The 27,543-nt window shown below is 39.5% G+C and overlaps 2 protein-coding genes across 2 annotated transcripts in view; one reads left to right on the top strand and one right to left on the bottom strand.

Annotated features, from left to right (window-relative positions):
- Window positions 1-879: 879 nt before the first annotated feature.
- Window positions 880-10,549, bottom strand: copb1 (COPI coat complex subunit beta 1). Its single transcript, XM_084541513.1, has 22 exons — window positions 10,418-10,549; window positions 9,029-9,181; window positions 8,657-8,886; window positions 8,345-8,514; window positions 8,143-8,257; window positions 7,962-8,054; window positions 7,732-7,869; window positions 7,489-7,608; window positions 7,115-7,222; window positions 6,858-7,004; window positions 6,617-6,762; window positions 5,553-5,649; window positions 5,301-5,461; window positions 5,077-5,197; window positions 4,752-4,979; window positions 3,936-4,115; window positions 3,320-3,464; window positions 3,096-3,215; window positions 2,839-2,984; window positions 2,605-2,694; window positions 2,282-2,437; window positions 880-1,998 (listed from the first exon to the last, which is right to left on the bottom strand). The coding sequence occupies exons 2-22, from the start codon at window positions 9,117-9,119 to the stop codon at window positions 1,939-1,941; spliced, it is 2,862 nt and encodes a 953-aa protein (XP_084397639.1). The 5' UTR covers window positions 9,120-9,181; window positions 10,418-10,549; the 3' UTR covers window positions 880-1,938.
- Window positions 10,550-13,891: 3,342 nt separating this feature from the next.
- The window catches only part of pde3b (phosphodiesterase 3B), a 43,450-nt gene continuing 29,798 nt past the window's right edge, over window positions 13,892-27,543 (top strand). The window contains exon 1 of the mRNA XM_084574901.1: window positions 13,892-14,910. Coding sequence (XP_084431027.1) covers window positions 14,023-14,910 — 888 coding nt within the window. The 5' untranslated portion in view covers window positions 13,892-14,022. The remainder of the gene's footprint in view (window positions 14,911-27,543) is intronic.

Raw genomic sequence — 27,543 nt, 5'->3', positions numbered from 1 at the left:
ATGCATTTCCCTTGGGAATCAATGAAGTCTTATATTTAAATTATCTTAAAATTGGGCTACACAACTGAGCAAAGAAAGCACAAAAAAATAATAAGCAGGTTAATAACAATGTACACAGCATACCTTTGACACACCTGCTACGTAGACATGTAGAAATGCTATAGACTCGCTAACCATCAGGCTACTTATTTATAGCAAAATTGTGAGCATAACCTTTGATTTACAAGCTCAGCTCTTTTTTTAAAAAAAGAGGAAATTTACATCGTAAACTGTTCCGCACTTTCATTTTAAAGTGTACATTTTATACCGAAGTAAGACATTTCATTTTAAAGTATGTGTTGTCACAAGGCATCACCCAGGTGAGCACGAACTGTTTTTTTTTTTTGTCACTTTGACCGACAACCCTAGGAAATAGTCCGAAGACAGTGAGTCCGAAATAAGACTTTGCTTGAGTGTGTAAAAGCTTGACTTACATTTCCACCGTGTTAATTATACAGCAAGCCGTGACAAATCCCTCTACTCTGCCTTTAAGTAAACTGTGCACCGTCACACTCTCTGCTTTGGTACGTGTGGCGCCACCTAGTGTCGAGAGAGGGTAAGTGTGAAACTGCACTTTGGCGTAAATAGTTAATTGGTTTCTGTTGTTCATATACTTATTATTCCTATTTATATTGGTATTGTTACAAAAGTCATATCTGTGTGGTTTTAAAGTACTGAGGACGAGGTGGTTAACGGTTGTAGTTTTGTAAAAAAAAAAAAAAAAAACTACTACAAAAACATCACAGTAAAACTACAGATACATAAAGAAATGTACTGAAGTCATAGAAGCAAAATATTATAGTCACCAAAACCACAGAACAAATCCCCATACAAACATGAGTGAATTCAATGAATTAAATATAATACAAGCTTGTCAAAATTGAAACATCATTACATAAACACCAATGTTCAGACCGCACATTATAGGATTTACCCATGATTGTCATGATTGCGAGGAACATCCACCTCCAAAGAGGCTGCACACAGTAGTTGGACCTCCACAGTGCTGCCAGATATCCAACTGTTTATTTTCACAGCTGAAGGTCTGAACTCAAAGCCACCTTTTGGCCTTTATCCAGCCCCCTGGAGGGGCAAATTTCACAGATATTGTAAATGTATGACCAGGGTTGTGACCCTTTAATCTGGCCCATTCTCAGAAATGTCCCTTTACTCATTAATTATAAACAGGAGGGCAAGTAGAGTACGCAGGTCTACTGTGCCAACACTAATCCATCTCCATCTCATTATCACAGTCATGATTAAAAAAAAGACATATATAAGAAATTACATTTGAAATCATAAAAATATGAATTTTCCCCCTACATCAAAAGGTATCAAGTCCTTATCTGGGACATTTATGTATTTTTGTGTTTTCCTCATGACACTGTCAGTTTAGAGGTGCTGACAGAACAAATTCCAATCAGTTTCACACTGGGCGAGGTATCACAAGAGACATCTGAGGAATTCTAATTAGAGCCGAGAGCTATGAAGCCGGACACAGTAGGAAGTGCAGGAAGGAGTCCTTTCACTTTGAGGCACAACCACTTCTAAGAATAAGAAGAACTTTGAAATCCTTTACTAAAAATCTACTGCGACACATGCCAAGTTTACACAGCGCAACTTTCCAAGACAATTCAAACAGTGCCTTCAAACAGGTATTTAATGAGTGGTTATCACTCAACGAAAACAGCATTCACACTCAGTTTTGTCATTATTTTAATATATATGTTTATTGAAAATTAAACAGGACAGGGAAAGATCACTGCGAGATTGTAGTTTCCAGAAATAGGTCATGTAAAAAAAAAAAAAAAAGAGCAGAGAAGCAACTGACCATATAGAGTTCTTAATTTGCTAGGACGAAAAGGCAGTAAGATGAGAGACAACAGAACAGCAGCTGTTTCAGACATTTGCCTTCTTTTGAGAGAGGTTGATCTTGTCTCCCAGGCTCAGGGCCATCCCCTGTGGAACAAAGGAAGAAGGGTTATTGCAAAAGACACTGCATGTAAACATCCAAGATCTATTGTTAACAACATGAGGGTTTAGTGCAACATCAGGATCTAATGGGTTATTCCAGGCGTTCACTTTTCTTTTCCTGTAAGTCCAATTCTTTCAATAAGGTATCAGGTTGCTGTCCTGCAAAATGACAAATTGTCGGCATCGCCTGAACTGAAGGCAAATAAATTCAGCTTTGCCTTTACTTCTCAGTTTCATAAGGGTTCATGATGCGGCAGCTGTGACCCACCTGACTTTTGGCTCTAATGCGTATGTGTCCGTTGACAGGTGCCTCGGGCCCCAGGTGGATGGGTTTCTCGATGCTGACATTAGCCAGGGCATCTTCTCCAAAGATAGAACGAGCATAAAGGTTGGCAGCCATGAAGCCGCAGAAGCCAGACAGTGCCTGGTTTATAAGAAAGAAAGAGGAGAATTGAGAATACTCTACAACATCTACAGCACTGTATTGACACATTCATCTAATAAAGAAGGGTGTGGTGAAGACTTCTGCTTACACTCCAATTTACTAATATGTAATTCAACAAGAAAATAACTGATGAGTCTCATACCAACCTTTTCAGGAGTCAGACACTTCATGTTGGTGGACTTGAGGATATGTTGGAGGTACTCGTTCAGATCAGTGATGTTGGTGTTTACTGTCACCTACAGTAGAGGAAGAACAATTTTCAATGCTCATTTTTCCTATGTTTTAAAGTTCACTTCCTAAATATCATTGTTTATGTATTGAATCAACTTGAACTTTATTTTCCACTTTGTAGTTTTTAGGAAATGGTCGTAATAGTTTACCTTGTTTTCCCACTCAAACTCTGCCCACATCTGTCTGAATTCTGCATCAGTGCAAGAGGCTGGCTGGATGTAGTCCATGATGTCAATGTGGATGTCACTGAGGACAACGCAGTTTCTGTCGCTAGCAGCCCCCGACACATCGTAGACTAAAGAGGAGGAGTCAGAGATTCCCACAAATAAGAAAACATGCATGCAGAGAACAAAAACAACCACAAGCTGAATTACAATGTGAAATTGACACAGAGGGATTCTCTTACCAATGTTCCCGAATATAATGCCATTCTCAGTAGAAGCCACCTTAACATTGGCCTTGATGTTAGCAAAATCATGTGGAGCCAGAGTCAGAGGTGAAGGCTTCTCGACCAATTTTAGATCCCCTGTAGAATTGAAAAAGTTCAATTTAGTGCGACAAAGAAACACACGACTGGTTTGTAATTAGCATTATATTTGTCCAGTGAGGCAGAAAATAAACTAGACTAACCTAAAGTGGCCAGTTCAAGGGTGCAGTTCTGAAGAGTATCACTGGTCTGGTTGACCACCAGCACATCCAACACAATGTCATACTGGTTGACATGAACGTAGGCCTCAGCATACACGGGGTCTGAGAAGCCAGTCAACTGGGTCACCTGGATTGGACAAAATCAATTATTACTGATTCTAATATCACGAAATATAAATGTTACATCAGTATAAGTTATCTTTCACTTTCTATTAGGGTCTTCGGCTGCATTGTAGAGTGATAAAAAAAATAAAAATAAAAATGCCTGTATACCAATAAAATAAATACCTAAAGGCAGATTCCACAATTAAACGACGGTAAACTACTTGTAACACACAAACAGGAGTGACTGTTGTCTTTCTCACTGGACAATATAAAACATCCTCTGAGGCAAATGCCAAAATAAGGTCTTAAATTATTTATGCATGACCGCTGCAGTGATTAATGAGAATTCTTTCAAAGCAATAAAATCCATCCAATCTCCAAACAAACGTAATCTGAAAGCCTACAATCTGTCTCTAACATTAGTGACTTTTTTCCCCCAATGTAATTTCCAGTTTTCTTGTATAGTAAGATTTCTGCAAAGCCAGCGGTGCACCTTGTTGAGTTTTGATGCCAGAGGATCAGCAGCCTCCTTCCTCTGGGTGTTGCCCATGGCAGCCAGCAGGCTGAGCTGGAACTGGTCTTCTTTAGAAGTCATTTCATTTTTAGCTGTGAGCTGCATGAAGGAGATTGGATCGTCTGCCTGCACTGTGACGTTACGTTTCTCCGACTCTTTCTGTGGTCAGAATAACAAACAGATGATTATTAGGAGGGAATAGTTAACTCACAACAGAGAAAATCTGTAACAAGATTGACGAACTGAAGAAACCAGGTGCATCATGTACAGTATATTGTGTGTGTGCACAAAGACAAAAGTTGCATATGTCCCCCAAAAATAAAATATATACTATAATAACAATAATGACTCAAACGTCTATGATCTGAGGTGGTGTTTCCCTATCACGCAGCATACAGAAAGAATGGTGGCCTGTATGTTCATCACACGGACACGCATGAGAGTATTATGAATGGCTTCAGTCCACTACATCAGCATCTTTTACCACAGTCTCTAAAATGTCTGCATGTGTAGGTCAAAGTTTCCATAAAGATATGCACATTACATGAAGTTTTACTTTGGGAGAGGTGTACATGTTTCTAACCCTGTTTGATGTGTACAAAATAGGTACCACCCCAGGGCCCTGGTTTATCAGTGTTACATATTAAGGTTATAAATGTTAAATAAATATGGCATGGTGGGTTTGACCCCAAAAAAGCCATCAAAAACTGTCACTTCTACTTCTCTTCGTGTGATAATGCTTCAGCTACGTCAGGAGGTTCAGTAGTGAGTGTTGTCCGCTGACATTGTCATTACCTTCTGTGACAACTTCTCTTCTTCCAGTCTGACGGTCAGCATATGTGACAGGGATTTGCGACACTCCTTGTTGAATATGTCATTCATAAGGGGTGAACACTCTGACAGGACCTTCAGGCAGAGCGAGATGCGGTCCACATCATCATCTGTAATTGGCTTCTTGGGCAGAGAAGACTTGCCCAGGTGCAGCACAGTGACCATGAAGAGCATGGCCTCTGCAACAAACGACTAAAGTGGGACAGCAAGAGAGCAAGGATTAGACACGGCAGCAGAAAGTCAAATGATACAAATGGTCGTTTAGTGAAACAAAGAATGGACAACTTACATTTTGTTTCTTTTTGTCTTGAACAATAGCAACATAGCGCAAGGCCACTTTGGTTAGTGTGGTGGCCAGGGAAGCTGCCACATAGAAGTCTCCATCCATGAGGAAGCCTCTGAGTGGAGGTCTGGTGTAACAAAATGAATGAGTGAGGTGGACAGAAAACTCCACACACTCAAGACAATATTATGGACTAAAAATGACATTCTTGAACATTGTGTAAAGCTTACCTGTCCTCATCTTTCTTTGAAGGTCTGGAGGAGCTGAGTGCACTCTGTGTCACGTAGGTGCCCATCTCTGTCACCAGCTTCTGAGCTGGAGCTGCACTCACTTCATCCTCTGGCTTTACCTCACCTGTTTCTTTCTTTATCTCATTGTCTACAATTGGGATCTGTCCAAAAAGAAAATAGACCAGATATTTGTTGGAACAGACCGAGTAAAACTGTGTTACATTTAATCCTGACAAAGATGAAGAAACATACCTCCCCCAAGGACCTGCGTACTTCTGTCATCACACTCTGGATGTCGTCCTTGGTGCTGCAGTATTCCCCTAAGATCCAAAGCGCTCCCCTGTAAATCCTGAAACAAAACAAGGTCACACACATGGAAAAAGTTACATACACCTGTGCTGTTATTAAACACAGCCCATATCACGATCTATGAAACAGTTAAGAAATAAGACCTTATGGCATGACTCCTATATCTAGCAAAGAAAAAATATATGCCATTTTAAGTCCTCTTGAACAGTAACTAGCTGTGAAAACCCAAGGCTGACCCTAATGTGCATCCTTTTGTTAGATTGTTAATTATATTCCTTGTGAGAAGAGACCCTGTTAGTAAACTGTAAATGACTTAAATTTTCCATTGTGTCGTCTCACGTGAGCCACTTTAGCTGTATCATTTTTAAAAAAGCAAGCATCCAACAGACAATGCAGTATGCTAAAACAGTCTTGCGACGTTGACTTCTAATTAGCAAGCACTGAATAAACAGCTTATAGGACAAAACATTAGCAACACTAGTGAAAATTAACACATTCTAATATAAGAGTCCTGCACTAAAACCCCTTCATGAATGTTATAATGTTGAAACTGTGCAAGAAATGTGGTGATTCATCTGGGTGATCATTTTGGACGATGTAGTTTGTATTATTGTTAAAATGGACTGAATTAAACATTTAAGTGTTTCTGTTATTTAGCTCAGCCCACTTGATAACAAAGGGTCGTCAAAATAATCGGAACATGTTGGTACAACACAATTCAATAGTTCTACAAGCATCCAGAATGAAAACAAAGCTGAATAAATGGCTCTCTCAGTTATTTTAAACAAATGCTGAATACAGTAACCTTCATGAAGCTAAGAATTAGTGCTGTGCTCTTATATTAGAATGCACTTGTTTTCACTTGTGTACCTGATGAATTGGCAAGTGCGTGTATTATGATTTAATGCATTGCTGATTTACATTGGCCTTCTTTTTATAACCACAAGGAGAGAAAACAAAAAGATTAACTGCATATTCTACCCCTAAATATGCCAACAAAGCCTTACTTGACAGTTTTTATGGCGTGAAAGACTTCCAGCATCTTCTCAATGATCAGGGGTCTCAAGTTGTCAAACCTCTGAATGGCCTCCCGCACAAACTCCAGCACATCAGCAGCAGCTGCCTCATTAGTGTCACTCAGGAATTCCATCAGCTGTAAATCATAGCAACACACAGACAAAGTCTTAACCTTTGGGTGTCTGTTAGAAACTACGTAAGAATTTAAGAAGAATTTCAAATGAAACTCACCACAGGTATGACATTGGCCGCCATGTCAGGAAAGCGTACGCTGCATGAGTGAAGAGTGCGCACCAAAAGCTGCCTGTACTTATCAGTGTCTTCATGTTCAGTTACGTTGTTTGTCTTGATCACCTCTTTCTTCAAAACAATCACCAACTGAAACCAGACAGATGACACTATATTTGCATCGCATTCCATTTCCTCCATCTGTCAATGTGAATACAATAAATCAACAAGAACATGGCTATACTGCACATGCAACAGACCTCCTCCACATTGCGTGATGAGACAAGGTCCAGTGCCAGCTGCAAGGTCTTCTTTCTGACTTCAAGGTCAGGAGTGCTGAGAACACGCAGGATGTCCATCACAAGGTCCTGTATAAAAAACAACAATGGTGGCAATTAGAGGTGTAAAGTACATTTCCCAATTTCTGAGATCTTTCTGACTTGGACTATATTATCTCTGACTATATTAACTAAACTAAATCCAGTCACATATTTTCTATTATTTTAAATAATAATCACACACAAAAATCCCTGCATCATAAATATGATTAATAGTTTTTTATTTTTGCTTGTCGGGCTTATATTTTACTTAAGGTAGTTGCAACTAAAACTAACCACAGCCATATTCTACGTACCTGGAGTACACGTTCATGAGTGGGATGTTCCTTCAGTTCAATGAGACGATCGAGAACAATCAGCTTCACATTGTTGTCGCTCTCCTTGATAATCAAATCAATGTAACATTGGGCAGCAGCCTGGAATCCAACAAAGCACAGAATTAGGGGGTGTACTTGACCAAAGACATCCCTGCATCAACACTGTATAAACTACATTTACGACATACACACAATCACTAAAAAAAAACCTTGATGGTGTACCTTAATGGCTGTGGGAGCGCTGGAGAGGGTTACAAGAGTGCCAGCAGCTTCGTACTTAACAGCTGGGCTGGAGGACTGCAGCAAGTTGTAGATGCAACGGATGAAACGGGCGCGCTCAGAAGGGTTGGCATGGCAAACCTAACAGACAAAAACTCAGATGTTAAATATCATCCGATCGTATGCATTTGTGCAACAAAGATTAAATCGAAGTAATGAAAGCCTCGACTCACTTTGTAAATCAGCTCCACGATGACCAGCTGGAGGATGTCGCCAAAAGTGTGAACTTGGTCAATACATGTGCTGAGGTAATCCAGAGCTCGATCCTGAAATATAAGAATATGTGAAAGACGTGATGTAAGTTAGGCCTTTAAGATGGATGTGTTAAGAGTAATGCGACAGTAAGCTACAGACCTGATCTGCATGAATCAGCATCATGAAGGCATTTCTCTTACAGCTGGCATCTTTCTCATTGACAAGAAAATCATGGATCAGCTCTGGGGCATCTGGGATGAGATGTTCAAAGTTCCTACAACAAAATAATTTGCTTGTTGAATACAGAACAAAAGTGTTATGTGGAATGACAACAGAACAAGAAATGCTTAAGAGGTTGTACCTATAGATGGTGTAAATGGCCAGGACAGCATTGCGGCGGACATAACTGTGACGGTGCTCCAGGCAGGCTCGGATTGCTGGCATGAGAGGCTCAAGCAGCTCAGACTCCTTCAGCTTGCACAAGAAACGCAGAGTGGAGCCACGGATGAACTCATTGGGATGCTGCAAGTCCTGAAATTTAAAAAAGCAATAACATTTGAAGTAATAATCTTTTTTAAATATCCCTTATTTTGTATGCATCCTACAAGCTCATTACTGTTATAAACATCCCTATTATGATAGATACTGTATTTTTAAATGTTGGATAGTTTACCTTTCTGTAGGCATCACAGACCAAGATCATCTCCTGAAGCAGCTTGCCATCTGGAGTTGTTTTAGGAACAATTTCCCAGAAAACCAGCAATAGCTTCTTGATGGTGTGGTCTTGAAGTGGCAGCACAAAGCGAATTATGGTCATCAGCAGTCCCGGTAACTTCTCACCATTCAGGATCATGATGATAACCTTCTTCAGGGCTTCAGTCTTTGCCTTGATTTCCCCCTTTTCTGTTGAAAGTTAATTATTTTTGCATAAATCATGTGTTAATTATATCAAACTTCACCTGATTATGTTAACATTATAATCATTTTCACTTTTTTCTCCAAAGAAATTAAATTAGTTTTGCATGTTCACAATAATAATGGTTACCTAGATCTGCTTTTAGGCTGACTTCAGAAGGGGGCTCTGAGTCGGATGGAACATTGATGAGAGTGTAACAAACGTTCTCTGCAGCTGTCATTTTGCTGCTGGGCTTGTGTCCGCTTACAAGAATCCCAATGAATGATGCTCACTGGATAAGACCTATGAGAACAGAAGGTATAGTAGGTTTAGTAACTGATGGAAAAACAAAACAAAAAAACAATTACGCAGGTGCACAAGTATAAGTGCAGCAAATGAAACTATGCAGGGATCCAGGACACACATTGACTGAACAAAATTCACAATGCAGCATCATATTAAAGAGCCTTCAGCTTTCCTTGGATATACCACAACCTGGATCACCAAGAACCTTTACAAACATATTATGTTAAGACTAAAGCACTTAAAGGCTGCATTACTTTTCCCTGGCAGCAGACACAGAAGAGTGGGAAACTTGAATGGGACTCTTAATATGAGACGTAGGCCTGTCATCCAGGTATCAATCACAGGTCTTGTTTTTTTTTCTACAGAACATAATTAAATATGATAGCTCATCGTGTGCAACTCCCAGCTCAAGGATCTTACGTGTATATATAGAGATAATCCCTGTAGTAGATGTAGTATAAGTTTTATTGTGGATATGGGCATCTGATGATTACTTTTAAACAGCTGTGAACATTGGCAACCATTTCTTTTCAATTGAAAAGCTGTCAGAGGATAGTCCTACTAATAAAGAACAACCGTATTATACTTAGCGTCTGTCTGCATTAAGTCATCGGCAATGGGGCAAAATCAGGTGTATTTGAAAAAAAATATATACAATGACATTACGAGGAGCCGCAGGTAACATAGTTGCTCTTGTTCGCTTGAAAACAGTATTATGGATGTTTGTCTCGATTATAATATATATATATATATATATATTCTCACTTGCTGCTGCGCTGTCTGAATAAGTGGAGACATGACGGTGGACAGCTTTTAAGTTTTCTGCTGTTCACTGTTAAACGAATCAGTCGTTAATATGAAAGGAGAACGAGCGAAAATTACAATATTTAGTTAAAGCGAGTAAAGAGACTGACACGCAGCACACACCTTCGTACACCGAAGCTGCTGTCACTGCGTTAAATGGCGTGTATCTGCATTAGCACCGAACAGTTGTGAAGCAAATCCCACTAAAACGCAAACACCCATTGCTTAGCCATCTATAGAGATAGTTAAATAACGTCAAAATATACGGTCAATTGCGGACTAGCGGGTGTTAGCTAACACCAGTTTAGCTTTTGCCCAAGCTAGCAATGAAATGGAGGACAGTAACGTTAGCTTGCTGTCTTATCAATTACCACTGGTCAGCACAGGAAATATCGCTCATGCAGGTTAAAATTAAGCTACATAACTTACCGAACTGCACGACTATTATCCTCCGAGGTGGCCTTCGATATCCAGTTTTCAGTATTTACATCTGAAAAGCTCTCTTTGACGAGCAGTCTCCCTCGGCTCACCACTACTTCCTAGTGACGTGGAAGATTACTTTGTGAGCCACATCACTGCTACGGTGCGCCGGAAGGTCCAAACGCGAGAGCGAAAATTACAGGATGATACGGAATAGCTTTTGCGATCAATAACAGGCAGGACACGGGCCGTTGGTGTTATTTATTCCACTTTAAATGTGTTTTGTTTGTTTTTTGAGCCACTTGTCGCCGTTTGCGTTGACCTCTTAATTTTAACACCTGCCCTTGTTATTTGGCAGTGAGTTGGATATGTTTGTCTCAGTGAGGGACAGGAGGACACTGGACAAACTGCTCTCCATCATGGACAATCCATCTCATCCACTACACCAGGCAATAGAGGTGTAGCGGAGCTCATTCTCCAACAGACTGATCCAGCTCCGCTCCCACACTGAACGCTACAGAATTTCTTTCTTACCATTCTCAGTCAAGCTGTACAACAACTCACCTGTAACAGATAACTCCATGTTATTCATGTTAATGGACACTATTGCACCTTACTATTCTTCCGTCTCTGTTTCGTGTACATTTGTTCATATGCTAATTCTGTACATTTTTTGCCAATAGTATTTTATTTTAGTAGATTTTTCTTATATTTATTTTATTTAATCTTTCTTTTACTCGTGGTTCTTAAGAGTGTTAAATTAGTTTATTGCAACTAAGCTACTACGACCAAGCAGTTTCCCTTGTGGATCAATAAAGTTTATGTAAGTCTGAAAAGATCTAATCAGCTGCGCTCAGCCTGTTTGCCATGTATCTAATAATCACCTGGAAAAATTAAAAACATTTCAGAAGACAAAAAGGTCTCTCTGCTTTCTCTAAACAACAACAACAAAATTGGATAGAAGAGGGATTGCTGCTATACAAAAATATAGGCCTAATATAGCCATGTCCAACACTGTATTCTCAAATATGCCTGGAGAGATTATAGTGACAAACTTTCATCTATCTCTATCTCTATCTTCTTTGGATTGGCCCCTATATCATAAACAAAAACAAATCATTTACAATGTTATGTAAAAAATAAAATACTGAACCAAAACTTAATTTCATAATGGCTTTAACACAATAGTATAGTGGATTTTAATAGCGTGCAGCACCCTCCAGTGGAAGCTTTTAGCCTAAGTGACAGAGTGGATGCCCAGCAAATTGAGAGCACCAGTCTTAAAGTAAATATCTGAAATCCTTTCATCCGGTCCTTATTTTTACTCTTTAATCACATCATAATAAACTAATAATACATGGCCAATGATCTCTGTGCAAACAGGATCAACATCAATAGAATATTAGTTTTTCTGGTAATTTCATTCAAACTGAAAGTATGCAACACACATGCACACACACAGTCCATCAAAAGGTCTTAAACAACAGTTGACTGACCCAGTTAACACGTATTGTTTAAACGAGAACAACCACTCACTGTGTTAATGTGAAAGAAAATGTACATCTGCAAAACAGTGTGATCGTATAACTGTTTAGTAGTTTTCTGAAGACTGTGGGGTTCCATGGCACATGAGGCTGTAAACCAACACTTTTAGTTGTAAACACCTCAACAGACTACATTCATTTCTTAAACCATTTATGTGTAAGTATTTACAAATGAAACTGTAATGATAAGGAGGACTTGTGGTTCAATTCAAGATCACAATGCTTGTATTGTCAGACAAAGAACAAAAGATATAACTGCTTCCTTCTAAGTAAACTTCCTATTACAATAAGACTGTAATTTAACTTGGGAAAAGAAGTTATGTTTTGTAGGAATGGTTTCTTTCAGGTGATGAAGGTCATATTGAAGCATGTCATTTGGACTGCCTTAGAGAAAGAAATCTGCCATGGGCCGACTGGGCCTTTCTGGAGTTTGCATGTTCTCCCTGTGTCTGCGTGGGTTCTCTTCGGGTACTCTGACTTCCTCCCACCATCCAAAGACATGCTCATTAGGTTAATTGGTGATTCTAAATTGGCCGTATATTATACATGTGAGTGTGAATGGTTGTCTGTCTCTCTGTGTTGGCCCTGCAATGGACTGGCGACCTGTCCAGGGTGTACCCCCGCCTCTCGCCCGATGACAGCTGGGATAGGCTCTAGCAGACCCCCGCGACCCTTAACAGGAATAAGCGGGTACAGAAGATGAATGAATGAATTAAATATTGTACAGTGCAGAATATAAACAGTGACTTTCATTTATTTTATTGTATGTTATTTGTTGCTGTGCACATTTAAATGTGAGGCATGTCAAGTTTACATCTAATGAAAAGTTCTATACTGACAAACTGCCTTGCCTTCACACTGACTTTTTGCAAAGCAGACATTTTGACTTGTCATAGCAACAGAGACACGGCAGTAACTAATTATACTAGGGATGGCTCTGTTTTACCAGTGAGACAGCATGCACAAGGCGGGGGGAAATTAAATAATAGGCTGTAATCACTAATTATATCATTAGAAGTGTATCTTTCCTGCTGTGCCAAGTCAAAATTTCTGCAATGAAAAAAAAGTAAAATGTGTTGCTTAAATTGACAGTTTGTATGGTAAATGTATCAATACCTGTCTTTAAGCACAAAGCTTTTTGGTTTATCATTTATAAATAAGATATAAGCAAGCTTTTGATTTGTAATTATGTTTCCCTTTCTTATTTGCATTTTACATCACACATTGAGACTACATCCGTGGTGCCAGCAGGGTTTTGCAGAGTTGTTGCTTCAGCAAACTAATCTTACAGTTTTAAATAAAAATGATCGTAATGAAATCTTAACACTTTTTTTCCCCTTCACGTTACAGTTTTGTATGTGGAAAGGATATTTCTCATTCCCAGCAGCTTGGTTGGTTCTTTCTGATCGGTTAAATCGATAATCGTCCACTTTACCAAGCTCAAGGCAGGCGAACCAACCGATCACAGAGCAACATGATGCAGCGACACGCAGTGGTCGCGTTTTGACCAAAAGGCCAGTTCGTTTTAAAGTGGTAAAACATTGCTTTAACTATAGAGCTAATAAGAGCATGACTATTCTAATGTAAACTATATGCGTAAAAACAAATTCTCGACAAACTCCGAAACTCTTGCCTTATTAACTTTTCGCGGTTTTAAGATTATATTTTAAAAGAGATAATATAATTCTAAATTAACAATATAATAACTACATAACACCCAAGGGTTACCCCTGAAAGATAAAAATGTAGCAGTTTTATTGACATTTTCTTTTTAAAATGTTTATAGCCACCTAATAAAGTATACTGATAATATTATATTACTGGTGCAGCTCAGGTTTGGTTCAGAGCTCCACATCACAAAGCCCTGAGGTGGGAGTAGTGGCCTGTAGGCGGCGACAGAGAGCCCCATTTCTGTAAAAACAACATCTCACCTTCTTTCTTTAGTCCAAGTGCTGGAGCACGTTTGAGTGACCATGGAGTGCGTCTGCTGTCATGTAGTTCAGCGTTAATACGGCGTGAATAGTAGAAGAGGGGGACTTTTGTGTGGATACGAGGAGCCAGAGTCGAGCCATGGCTGCACGGGAGGAAGGAGAGGCTCTGCACAGCAAAATAAGGCACCACGACGGAGCTGGAAGTGTAAACAGCTCAGAGGGCTTCAGGAACGGCTATGTGAAGAGCTGCGTCACCCCCCTTAAACAGGACCATCAGAGGGGATTTTTGTTTAGCGTGTGCAGGTTTTGCAACGAAGACATTCTCAATTCAAAACTGTTAAAGGTCTCTGCCCTCTACGTCGGCGCGTTTGTAATTTTCGCGGTCTCTTTTCTCATTTCTAGGAGCTCGCAAAGTGACTCGCTTTGGGATTTGCGGACTTTTTTGTCGGGCTTCTCCCAGTCCGTCAGTCCCCTGTTCAGCATAGGATGTGCTTTCTTTTTTCTTACGTTTTACCTGAGGAGGAAAAAGAAGGAGAGCAGCAAATGTTGGCTCGTGTCACTGCCGGCGTCGTGTTACCTCGGGGATTTTTTGGTTTTGCGGTTTTTGCAATGGGGAGAGGACCAGCACCAGATGCAAATGGTGGGCAGGTTGTTATTCGTGTTGGGATGTGTGGGTCTGCTCACGCTGATCCCGACGCTGAAACTCAAACACAGTGTCCTCATACTGGTCTTCGCCAGCATTGTGTGGCTTGTCTCTTTCACAAGTTTGAGCGGTCTGCCCGCACTGCTCAGACCCCTCTTCGCCTGCTTTGCGGGGGTTTCTGGCTCCCTGTTGGGGCTCTGCTTCGACCGATACTACCCGTCGAGGGAAGCGCCAAGTGGGATTTCCAGCGCCGAGGAAAAGGTCCCCGTGATCAGACCTAGGAGAAGGTCCAGTTGTGTTTCACTGGGGGAAACGTCGACCAGCTATTATGGCAGTTGTAAAATGCCTCGCAGACCTTCGTTACCTTGTATATCCAGAGAACAGGTAGGTCTTCCCCTGCAGGACCACGTCTGTTGTTGTTGTTGTTGTTGTTGTTGTTGCAAAAGTAGGCCCACTGATCATCCACAGCCATGTGCATGAATGCAAAACACACATCTAATGTCATATATAAAAAAGACATGTATAATCAATCACGTTTAGCCTTTTTTAAATACCAAATAATCAGCCACACATGTGATATTCAATAAGTCAAATGCAGAAGGATAACGTGTCAGCAATAATATAATATTGTATTGATGATTGTGCTTTATTATTAAGCAATCTAAGAATTACAGTGTTATCATACAGGAGCCAGGCCTTTTTTTTTTTTTCATCCTTTTTTTTGGTGTGCAAATACACATAAAAAAATAATGTTGCAGCTAATTATTAAAAAGTGCGTTTTACAGCCTATAAATACACTTAATATCAAATATTAAAATGATATCCGGTCTGTTTATCATTTTCAGTCATATTTTTTTCTACATTTTGTTTGGAATATATCAATTTAATCGTTTACAGAGCAGATAATCAATGCAGTGGCTGTCTACATCCTGCTGGCAGAATAACAACACAACCAGCAGCAAAGCAAGTGATGTGGCCTACAGTCCCATATGAAAACATAAAACAATGGCGAGCACATACAAGTCTGGATCTTCAGTTTTCATAACAGAGCACTTTTTTTTTTTCCTTTTCTAAATGTCTTGCTTGTATAACGTAGAGCTGTATGAAGCTGGTGTGTTTATACAATGCAGCTTTCAGGGCCGCTGAGAAGTGATGCTCCTTTCTCCTTAGCATTACTTCTGAAAACCAATACTCCTATATCAAGTGATACTCATACAAAATGAAGACTATCTTGTTGCAAGCAATATGCTGGACTGGAAGCTGACAGAAGCTGCTGCCTTCATTTATGTGCAGGCAAATGTCAGCAGGATCGTCAACAATGTATTTAAAAACAAAGCATGCTGTTCTTTAGTGGGTGCCAAGCCATCAGTTCACGCACATTGTTTTTGCGTCCTTCGGGCTTTGTTGGAAATGATAAGAGAACTAAAAATGCATATCCAGTTTGTCTCAGTTGTGCTATTTCCAGCAGTTGTTTTTCACTTCATTGTGTTGTGTCCTATCAGCAGATTAGTAGACACATTGCATTAGGCCTTAAACAGAGCATGAAAATGAAAACAGAAAAAAAAAGAACAGGGTGGATCATTCAATCCAATGTGTATGAATATGATCACATGCCCTTATTTGACTACTTGACCAGTCCGCATTTCCTTAATCCTGTGAGATGCAGAAGCTTTGTGTAGTTCCCAGAATGTACCTATACATCACAGAAAATTACTGTGAAGTAAACAATACTATGTGGAGGGTGTAATATCTTATTCTGTAATGAAGGCCTCTCGCATTGGCCAGCCTTTTATTTGGTACGGAAAGATGTTAAAGACTTTCAAGTTGTTTAAGTCTGAAGACTCGATTGTACTTTGAATATGTTGCTGCAGTGTTATTTGCAGAAATGTTTAGATTTATATAAAATAAAGAATCGCCACAGTTTGTTTAGCTAAAAGTACTACATATTATTATTGTTTGTTAGTTTTTTTTGAAAAAAAAGTACAAATAATGTATTTTTTTCAAAATTGTGATCACAATTGCTGGCAGTTGTTGTGTTACCATCACACCATCTCCGCCAGTGAATAGTCATGTGAAGTTTTTCTTAAAACAGACAAATGACATAAGTAAACGCAATAATATACCTGTTTGCATGGATCTCTGCTTGTAGATGCCAGTCAGGTGACTTGTTTGTTAGTTGCGAATGTGTGCAGTGAGGGTATGTGTTTATCTATAGATGTTAGATTGGTTATACTCTCGCAAACAGGTCTGTTTGATGCCTACGTCGTGCAAGTATTTATACTTGTGCGCTGGTGTGTCGGCATTGTTACGCTGAAACGCTAGTTGGCAAGTATGGCGACTGGTCAGTTGTGTTGACTTTGACTCCATGCTTTAGATATTGGCGAATGGAACTGAGCAGCTCATGTTGGAGTTGAATTTAATACATTTGGATTAACAGTTGCTTTTACTGCAATACTGAAGACTAAGTAGACGTCAGAGTAGATGGTGTGTAGGAGGCCGAACAAGGGAGAATTTTGTCCAGCTGCTGAGAGACGAGAACAAGGAAATGCAATTTGGACCAGTCGCTGGCTTAGTCTGTATGGCCGCAACGTGTAGTTACATTTCTGTGGAGGTGCACATCAGGCTACGGCGTAGCTTACAATGTAGAAGTGACTTGTAGCTATAAACCAAGCTTTAGTCTTCTGATGCAGCTTGGCCAATGCAATGTGCCCACTGGATACTGGGAGACCGTGATAGCCTTACAATATTATCAAGTAGCCCTTAATGTAGAAGGGCTACACTATGGGTGACACAAATAAGTTCTTTTCTCTTTCTTCTTCATTGACTACATAAAAGTAGTCAGTGAAGAAGAAATTTAAACTGAGCACAAGAGCTCATGATTGGTAACATAACCATGTAATAGACACCATTTGCAAAGCAGAAAATTATTATTTACAGCTGCACAGCTTGACTCCACGCACTTTATTTGCCATTACTATTCTAGAGCCGTTCCTATTGCTGCCACCTACTGGACTGGATCAGGTCGCTGTATAATCTGACTCACAGCCATCCTTTTGTTCACCCAGCTAATTTGCCCAATTTTTGTTGTTAGACCTCTCAATTCCTTCATAAAAGTTCATGTGACTAACACTTCTGGGTTCTTTAGGTGGAAACCTGCCTAAATGAGTGATTGAGTGACTGTGTCGGAGGCTGGCAAAAAAAAAAGCGGCATAGAGAAGCACTTTGAAAGGAGTTACTCAGGGTTCACTAGTGATGTTACGCACGTTCTCTGTCTTCACACACATGCACAAAAAAAAACAAAAAAACGGTCAACCTTCCTGTCTTCAGTCTGACAGGACCACTGGTTCATGTCTTTCAGTTGCAAAGAGCGGGGCTGTTTTCCTGGAAGCTGCAACACATGGTTTTCCATGTTCAGATAAAAGTGAAGGTGTTTTGGTCAGAATAACAGACAGTTATTGGAGTATGGAGCGTAAGTCAAAGAAGATATTAATACATTTTTGCTTTCAAAACAACTAAACTAAACCACATTTTTGAGATCATCCTCAGTGTTTTGATAATTACCAGGATACGAAAACTGCCTGTTGTTGATTAACTGTGAAGTACTTGTTAGGATTGGACAACACCTCAAATTGAAATATTGTTCGAGGAGTTTATCCAACATTCTTAATTTGTGTGATTATATATTGTGGTGTGGGTAACTACAGCAGCAGTACTCTTCATTGGTGAACAGGACCCAACTAGGAGCAAAACCCATGACCAACATTCTTTTAGATAAACAGATAATGATGTAAATGTAGCTTCCCCTTTTTATCTCTTGTAAATGACCATTATATAACACTGGCAATAAAAAAAGATAATAATAAAATACTGGCAGAGGAAATTCCAGTTGAAGCTTTATCCTTTTCTTGCATGTTCACACCTTATGCATACTTCTAAAGAAGTACACAATTTCCTGGAGCCAGTGTTTGCATAAAGCATAAGGTAAACGCATATGCAAATAGTAAGACATTGTTTTTTTGTTTTCTCCAATTGTGTTGTTTTAAAATCTACACAGCAAGAACATTTGGTGAAAAGCCACAGTTGATTTTTTTAAATCTTACAGTATCCTTGTGTGTGAGAAACATTCTTATTTGTTTACATTGGAGCTGTTATATCCTCAACGATGATGTAGGTGCATGCTATTAATTGATCATTGATAATCAGTCTGATGTTTATTAATAATGACTGAACCATCACTGTGATGATTGTCTACAGAAACACGTGATAAATGAGTGGTACCAGCATTACAAATAGCCCCAGACGTATGTAATTCAAAGATTGTTGGAGAACGTCATTAATGTGACACAAAAGTTTAAATTGTATACTTCTTGTTGAAAATGAGTTGTCGTGCGGGCATTGATACCGAATGTTGAAGGGCCTTTCCGTATTGATTTGCTGCTAACTTCGGAGTGGACATAAAGGTCGTTCACGTGTCCCCATTGCTACAGTGATTGAAATTCATAAAATGGAACCAGATGTACTGAGCTGAAATACCGGAGTGATAATCATCAAAAGAAAAAACACAATGTCTGAAAATCGTGGGTTACCCTTGTCCTATTTTTTTTTTTCAAATTTGTGAATAAATTCTCTGAGGTCACATTGAGAATAAAGTCCTGAATATATTTTACATTTAGGTGGCCGACAGATCCTTTTTGCTACCGACATTATCGACTACAGATAAGACTGAGGCTATTGCTATTGTTTTTTTAAACGTACACCAAAGAGTTTTCATCCACTAGAGGTGCTGTGGAGCAACTGATGAGTAGGTTTCTATATTGCTAGTCCTTTTTTCTTCTAAAAGCATGTTAATGGGAATAAATCCATGTAAAAATAGTATCACTAATGCTCAATTGATTCCTACTTTTAATTGTTTTAGGACAATATCAAATGACAGTTCTGAAAGGTAGCGGCCCATAAATTAGGAAAATGAGACAACACATAGAAAAGAAAACCCCAAAGGAAATGGCTTGCAAGTTTGTAAAGTAGGGAATTTCAGCTTTCGTTTTGGTATACAAAATAGATGCAAAGGCTAAAATGAACAGTAGAACATGCTGAATTCAAAAACAAACTCTGAAGGTTGCAGTTCCTAAAACTAGATGACTGAACGCGATATGGAGTTTAATATGACTGCTGCTGACTAGTGCATATATTTAATTTCCCAAGAAAATCTAATTGTCCCTTCTGTAGGCCGCTTGTTTCAGGAAACTGCTGTTATTTTTAAGTACTTGTATTTTGCCTCAGACCACGAAATTCTCATGAGTTTAATTTTGAAAGGCTTAGAGCGTTGCAGATTTAGAATACCTAATTTGAAAATTTACAACATACTGACCTGTTTACAGTATCGGTACACTGATCTGAATTTACCTTATTACATTATTGTTGTTATTACGTTATGGTATTATTTAAAATGTATGTATTTGATGCTGAGATGGTGTTAGAATGCATTTTAATGTTCACAGTCAAAAAAATATATTGCTAACAAGTCCTCCATTTTTTTTTGTTTGTTATTCTTGTTTGTTTATTTTAATTTTTAAATACCATGAGCTAAAGGACAACCATAGCAAACTATTAATAGCCTCACCCAACAGGTTTCCTGTCATCCTGCTGCCATGGCTTTACGGGCAAAATTATACTAGTCTACATTAACAAAACATATAAGTGACCAAAAAATATGAAGACTTTACATTGAACCCTAAAGTTTCTGAATGACAGTTTCTAAGTTGTCCTCGCTTGTATGTAATGAGGTGCCGCATGGGCACAGTCTCTGTAGCTAAATGTGTCAGGCCGACTAGGAAAGAAAACCCTTCGAAGCGGCTGCCATCTTAAATCCACTAGCACACTATGAACAATGTATTTTGTAATGTCAGAGCTGGTCTCATTTAGCCTGTTCAGTTTCAGTTAATGTTAATTTGTGCTCTCAGTTTTGTGTTTCACCACCACAGTAACTCAAAACCTCCTGCACAGCCAAAGCTTTATGGATTAACTGCTACTGCCAGGGGTCCGGCTCAGTGAATCTCAGATTTACTGCTTTAACCGTGTCATTCTGTTTTGTTAAGTTTTTCTTCGGTAGTATCTAAATAAGTGAGTGAACTCGGCGTGACTTTGTGAAGAAGCCATATGAAACTTTGTATTTGCTTATTTTCTTGCAAGATTAATCTTTCACTTTGAGACTGTTCCAAATTAAGACCCAGAATTAGGTTAACACTGTTCACAAGTGAGAAATATATATATTGTGGTCGTGGGTTCTTAGTTATGTGTTCTAAATGAATGTTTTCTAGAACAACGATTTTACTGTACAACCTGAATAGAAACCTATTTTTTTTTTTCTTGAAAAATGACGTCAGCATGTGTCTAAGAGACCCAGTTAGTTATTTTAAGATGGAGAGAATAAAGTGGAATTAATATATTTTTTTTCTAAGTAGGATTATTGTATTTGGTCTTTCATGGCAGAAATCTAAAAGCTTCACTTCATGACTAAGACCTTAGAGGCCATGCTGGCAGTGCAGTGTTGAATTCAGGGAGAGGGCCCTCTTTTTGTGCAGTGACCACTCCACAGGGGCAGGCGGGGGTAAATAATACACTTAACTAACCCCCCCGTCCCGACGAGAACAGAGAAGCAGGCTGCATAGAGAAAGGGTTGGAGGGAGAGCAGCGAAAACGCAGAGCAGCTCTCAGCTGTCACGTTAGCTCGCTGTAAAGCCATGTGGAATGATATAACATTGACGTCACAACCGAGTGACGTACCGCAGGGTGATTGCAAAGAAGAAAAAAAAATTAGAGAGAGTCTTATTAACTGCCCTGTAGAATAAAGTGTCCGCCTCCAGCAGGGATGAGAAAGGCCGAAATTGTCGGTCTTCAGACGGTGTGCAAAAAGAACGAGTGTTTAGGTGGAAAAAGCTGCCACGAAGAAAACGTCAGCTCATTCACTCAGAAAATCAGAGTAGTATTTATTACTTTATATTTCAAAATCACATACTTTAATATTTTGTAATTTAATATATTTTGCTAAAGGACTGTAGCATTCTGAGGCTGTTATTCTATAAGCACAGTGGTGTAAGTGTATTTAACTTGTTATGCAATGTTTACTTTGAACAGATCCTCCTTCATCTCTATTATAGTAGTGCAGAGAGAAAGCAATTGCTGTAAAACCTAATAGCAGATTTTTAGTTTTGAAAAATAAGTATGTGCGGTAAGATTAGCACCTGCAGTCAGATGGAGCCTAACGCTACAGGTATAATAAATATGTGGTTAATTTCTTAGTCATATACATTATGCACAGTCATACCTGTACATAGTGTTTCAGGATCTTCACAGTATGTGTTGTCTATGCAGATGAAGGCCTCCATGCAATCACTGAAACTGATGCACACTCCTCTGCCTTTGTCAAAACCAAACCACTCACAATGTATGTTCAGTCCAAGAGTAGCGTGAGAAGTGTATGCTGACACATGCACCGTTTTATTTTCCAGTATAAAGTTAATCCTTCAACTGCTGGTCATTACCTTTTTTTTTTTTTTTTTTTTTTTAGCCTGATAGAAAACTTGAAGTACATCTTGCTTTTAGCAAATCGGATGAAACCTTATTGGTCATGATTTGCCACTCGAGGCCTCTAACAGGCCGAACATACATTTTAACACACTTCAGAGAATAACCTAATTTTTACATTATCGCTCATAGTCTTTTTTTGGCCTGCTTTTAAAAAAATAGTTTTTAGTTAGTTCATTGCCGTATAATACAGATCATCAAATTACACATTTTATCTTCAGGAAAGATTATGTACACACTTTTTTTTTCTTTTAAGGAAACTTGATTTTATCAATGCTGTGAACATTTTCTCTCAGTCCACGTGAAAAGCATCTCTCTTGCATCCACAATTGCCATGTAATGCAATTTGTCGGTTATTAATTGAAATATGGCAAGCTTTAGTGGAAGTCTTGTTAATGTTCATTTGTCTTTGAACTGATTAGTTTAATTCTCTTCGATGAAACGTGACCTAACCCCAGCTGTTGTTTAGCTGAAGGAGAATGACGTGTGAAGTTAACCTCAGCAGTTAGGAGCTTGTGTTGCGATATAAAGACCAAGATGTCCTAATTCATTGCTTAGCAACTCCTCGCTGATGCCACATGTAGCTTTGATAGTGTAGTTGAACATTTTATTAATGTCAAATCAACAGCTCAGTCAGCATTCATGGTTATTGCCTTAACGTTTGATTTTCAAGAAGCTTTTTCAGGTGTTTCTAATCCATTTTTGAAATGTACATAATTCATTGTTTTAAGAATTGTACTGGTTAATCATTGGCTCATTGTTTTAGTTTCCAGATGGGTTGCTCACTGCTCATGCTGTCTGCAATTGTTCCTCCCCTTCCACTTTTTGTTTTAATGTGAAAACTAGTTTGCATTGGTGCTTTTTAATTTCTCATTGCGGAATCAGAGCCATATGAAGGGGTTAAGTTGAGCGAGGCACCGTGTTTGGCTGACTGCAGAGTGAAACAGGATGCAGCGACTGCATTGTCAGCCTGCTGGTGTGAGTGCAAACAGATGAGGAAATGCTGGAGCGGGTACTCCAAAACTCGGGTTACCCTGGAAACGGTTTGCGTCATGATCACCAGCAATTAGCTTGCAGCTCTTTAGTTTTCATGATAGGTCTACCAGAGCTCAGCCTAATGACTCTGGTGGCTGAAGAGTCGCCGTCAAAAGAGTGCTCACAAGATATTAACAGACAGTTTTATTTTTCTTCTCTCTTTAACATATTGTTCACATATTAGTCAATAAATTACTGCTATTTGAGGGCTTAGCTGGAGTTACGGCTGTTTAGATGCTTTCTTTTAAACTGCTCATAATATGTTGTGCAGCGTGTTCCCTATTTCTTATTTTTCTCTAATGAGCCTTGATGTGATGTCCTGACCTTGTCTCTGATTGTGTTATTATCTGTACAAAGCTTATTTGTGGCTGAGTTTGTGTATTGTCGAGGCCCAGAATGTTGGACAAGAGTGGGGCACGCTGAGCCATTGCCATTAACTAAGTTTGGGCTAATTAGACCCTTTTTTTTTCTCTGCAACTGCTGTATCAGCCTCCTAGACTTCGCCCGTTTCCACAACACGAAAAACTGGCAAATGTGAAGTTCCCAGATAAGTAATGACAAAGTGCTCCCCAAGCTGCTGGCTCTGTTTGCAGCACAATCAGGCTTTTGCGTTTGAGGAAACAGTGCAGATTTTTCTGCTCAATTTGTCTTAAAGGATTTTAATTACACCGCAAGGCTCCTAACAATGCAAACATTTCAGGTGGCTTAGCTTTTAAGTTCAGGACGAGGTTGTTGAACCTTTCATGTGCTGACTGTTTGCTCAGTGCAGTGACAGGGCGAGTGAGAGCTGTGGGAGAGAGCAGTTCGGTCGAGGGGTGGTACGGTTAAATGTGACTGCTATGACATAGATGGTGGGTGCCCTGGTTTAAATTGCTGCTGTGGAAATTTAAGCTTGTAGAAGTTGAAGTGAAGGATGTAGTAAATCTAAGTTTTATTTAAATGAATGCATGCCATGGATTTTACTGGCTGTTAATAGTCTCCAGACAACTTTATTGACATAACATAATCCTTTCCTTCAATAGTCTTAAAGTGTTTTCAGCTTGAGTTTTGTGGTGCTTAAAGCGATTACAGTTATCATTTTTGCATTGCATTCTCACCAAAACATTATATGCAGTCTCACCCAGATTTTACTTACTTTCTCCTTTCTCTCCCTCATTTTATTCTGTCTCTCATTCTCTCTGAATTTCTTTCTGTCTTTATCTCTGCGCTTCTTTTGAAAATGGTGTCAGCACTGCTGCTTTTACACCAAAAGGCTGTTGCTAAGTGACGGTTGACGTCAGCCGCAGCTACAGAGGAGGGCTTGTGTGTGTTTAGCAGCTGAGGGCAGATCCCACTGAAAAGGGCAAAACTGTGAAGCACTATTAGTCACTGCAATGAAAACCCTAACTCCGACCAACAGGAATCGCCATTTCCAATAACTGTTCACAATTTATTCGTTCGGGGTAAAAGTAAATCTTTCTAAGTGGAATGGTGAGGTTGAGATCATTTTTTATTTTATTTTTGGGGGAGAAACCGCTCCCGGCCAAATCCCCACCCCCTTTTCTTCACTTTTTCTTTAGTCTGTCGCTGTCTCCTTTTCTTTCTCACTTGAACCCCCACCCCCCCCATCCACCCCCCCCATCCACCCCTCCCCCAGCACAGACACACACTCAGACTGAAATCCCACCCCTCCTTCGCTCCCTCCTCACGTAATGTAAGTGAGATTTTGTAGGTAGATTTTGTGTCTGACAAACGTCTATGACTCGCAACTTCAACGTGATATCTCCCCATCCTGTCGGGGTGGCTCTTGATCTACTCGCTATTGTTCAGGGTAATCAAGTCCTGTATAATCGTCTCTGTACAATCTTACAAGGATTTTATCTATGTTTTGTATTAAAGTAACAAGTACATCTTTCCAAACTTCTGAGCATTGTTGCTTATTTCTGTTGCAGTGTGCTACTTGTTTTTGTCTGCTTCAAAGCTACAGTACTGAGCCAAACCAATTTGCTTGTGCTTTGTTGGTACACATGAGACAGCATCCTTGTGAGAAATATTAGAGTGCGGTAACGCAGTAATTTGATAGTCCATATACAGCAAAAGAAATGTCATGACTGTTGCATCTGTGCTCGGGAGGCTGTGATGCAAGTAATTATGTCTGATAGAGGCTGCTGCCCGAGATAAACCGGCACCAGCAGAGACTTGAGGTCTATGGACAGAGATAGGTGCTCATGCCAGTCATTTGGAGATCATTGATGGCAGAGTGAATGAACAGAAGGCACAGGGTTTTAATCACACGCCCTCTCTGCAGCTAATGCACACTGTGCTACTCAGATACAGTCGGAGCTGTGGCCCGCCCAAAACTACTCCCTGCGAAGGCCTTGATGTGCTCACAAGAATTTTTGAAGAGCAATATTGAGGGATCAAGGCTTTACAGGCAGTGGTTTAGTGGCCAAAAAGACTTTGCTTCATGCAGAAGACAAGGTTATACTAGTGTTGAAAATGTCATTTTGCACGAGTCCCTCTAAACTTTATGTGACGATGTGGAGGGAAGCAAGCCAAAGTCTCAATCTTCAATCAACGACATGTATATTAACGTACTTTATACACATGAAAATGTTTTAATAGTAAGACATAACCCAGATAGATTCTGAAATGCGCTGGATTGCCTGCTTCAGTCTGACCCTCCTTTGTCCTTATCTGTCCCAACCATGTATCAAAGGATCAACTGGATCAACAGTGGACTTGATGCCACGTATCAACAGCGGCCACCCTGGCATGGCAGCATAGACACGGGGCATTAGGCACTGGAAGCTCGACTGCATACAGCAGCAGTTGGCTGGGGGTAGGCCTGGATTAAAGATGCAGCATGTGCGTCATCAGGTGAACTCTGCCGAGCTCAGTGATCATATAGAAAGTTTTGTGTTACAGTTGCTAAGTGATCTAAATCGCATTCAGGTTGCCTGTACAATAGCTAAAAAACGGGGAAATTGAAAATGAGAAATGATGCTAGATGCATCCATCAACTTTCTAGGCAAGCTAGTTAGTTACTTTCTCATTTCCTTGTCTTCTTTGGTTGCAATGGCTACAAAACACTTGTTGGGAAGAGGTTCAGAAAGTGATGTAATTTTTCGGAATGAGACTTCTTCTTCGTATGTTCAATATAAAATATTTTCTATCCACCTTGGTCAACAGAATACACTGTAGTCTTGTAATACTGTGTCTTGGCAAATGTGCAGTTTAAAAGAAAACTGCGCAGTTGTCTGTAATATACGTGCAAATGGACCAACAGAATAGTTGTTGATAAAAATGTAACTGTACCAAAGACTGAAAGCATCCCAAAGGTATGCTGTTAGCAGATAGAAGATATCTGTTTTTGTCTGTCAGGTTTTGGACACATTACTTGTCTGTCCATACAGCTAATGAAGTTAACTAGCATATCATGGAGCAGCAGAGCAGTGAGAGTAATACACTAAAAGACACATTCAAAGGAAACTGAAACCGGCCACTGCAGTAGAATGTTCTGTGGATGTCCCTAAGCCAATATATATGATGACGCTAAAGATGTTCAATCTGCATCAGATATTTTTTTTTAAAGACTTTGAAAAAATATCCAAAAAACTTGTTGGGTTTCTTAAAGAAGTATCTACACTTATCCAAGTGGACATCTGAAGGCATTGTCCTCCTGAAACTCCCATGTAATTGGAAGAAATTTGTTTTGTTCCAGTTTTTCTTCCTCCAATGAATGTTTCTCTAAACAACCCATTACAGTATTGGCCAGAGACTCCAGACTCGAGGCATGAAGAGCAGTAAAACTTCTGGGGACAGATGTTAAAGCCGTTTTGAAAAGGGATGGCAAATGTATCTCAGTTCACCTGCCCTGTTCAGATAGGGGTTCCAGTTTTAAATAGATAGCCCTCTTTCAAAGCGTCTGCCTTCTCTGGCTAACGTGCGCGTTGTTGTCCTCATTACAGGTTAGTATCTGGTTGTTACAACCGTAGACATGTGGGTTTCAGGTGGGCACCATGTACACATGGTCCTGAGAAGACCCAGATTCCCAAACAGCCTCTTAGAAGTGAAAAGGTTACTTGAATGAGTGGATAAACCATGACCTGGATGACTAAGAACTGACACAGACTTTGAATGAATGACATTTAAAAGCGATTGAAGATCACAAGTTGCATTATTGCTGATATTTCTTTTCCTTTATTTTTATTTAAATTATTGAACTCATTGATCAATTTCAACTTCATGCTACGCCATTGTAATACCTAGAAAGTTCTTCAAAAATAAATAAATAAATAAAGTTGTATAGTACACAGATCTTGGTAAAATGGGGACATGTTGGCCTCACCTTTGTTCTCCTTAACTCTGTTTAGTAAACCTACTTCAGGTTTGTTTGTGTGACATCTGACAGTCAGC

Source organism: Chelon labrosus (assembly GCF_963514085.1).
Source record: "Chelon labrosus genome assembly, chromosome: 3".
NCBI lineage: Eukaryota > Metazoa > Chordata > Actinopteri > Mugiliformes > Mugilidae > Chelon > Chelon labrosus.
This window is presented reverse-complemented; position numbering and strand designations above follow the sequence as displayed.

Excerpts from the sequence above, each read along its gene's own strand:
- copb1 (XM_084541513.1), bottom strand. The coding sequence starts at position 9,119 with ATGACAGCTGCAGAGAACGTTTGTTACACTCTCATCAATGTTCCATCC. Across the intron at positions 8,515-8,656 it reads TCTGTGATGCCTACAGAAAG|GACTTGCAGCATCCCAATGA; the intron begins GTAAACTATCCA and ends TTTAAATTTCAG. Across the intron at positions 3,216-3,319 it reads CCTTGAACTGGCCACTTTAG|GGGATCTAAAATTGGTCGAG; the intron begins GTTAGTCTAGTT and ends TCAATTCTACAG.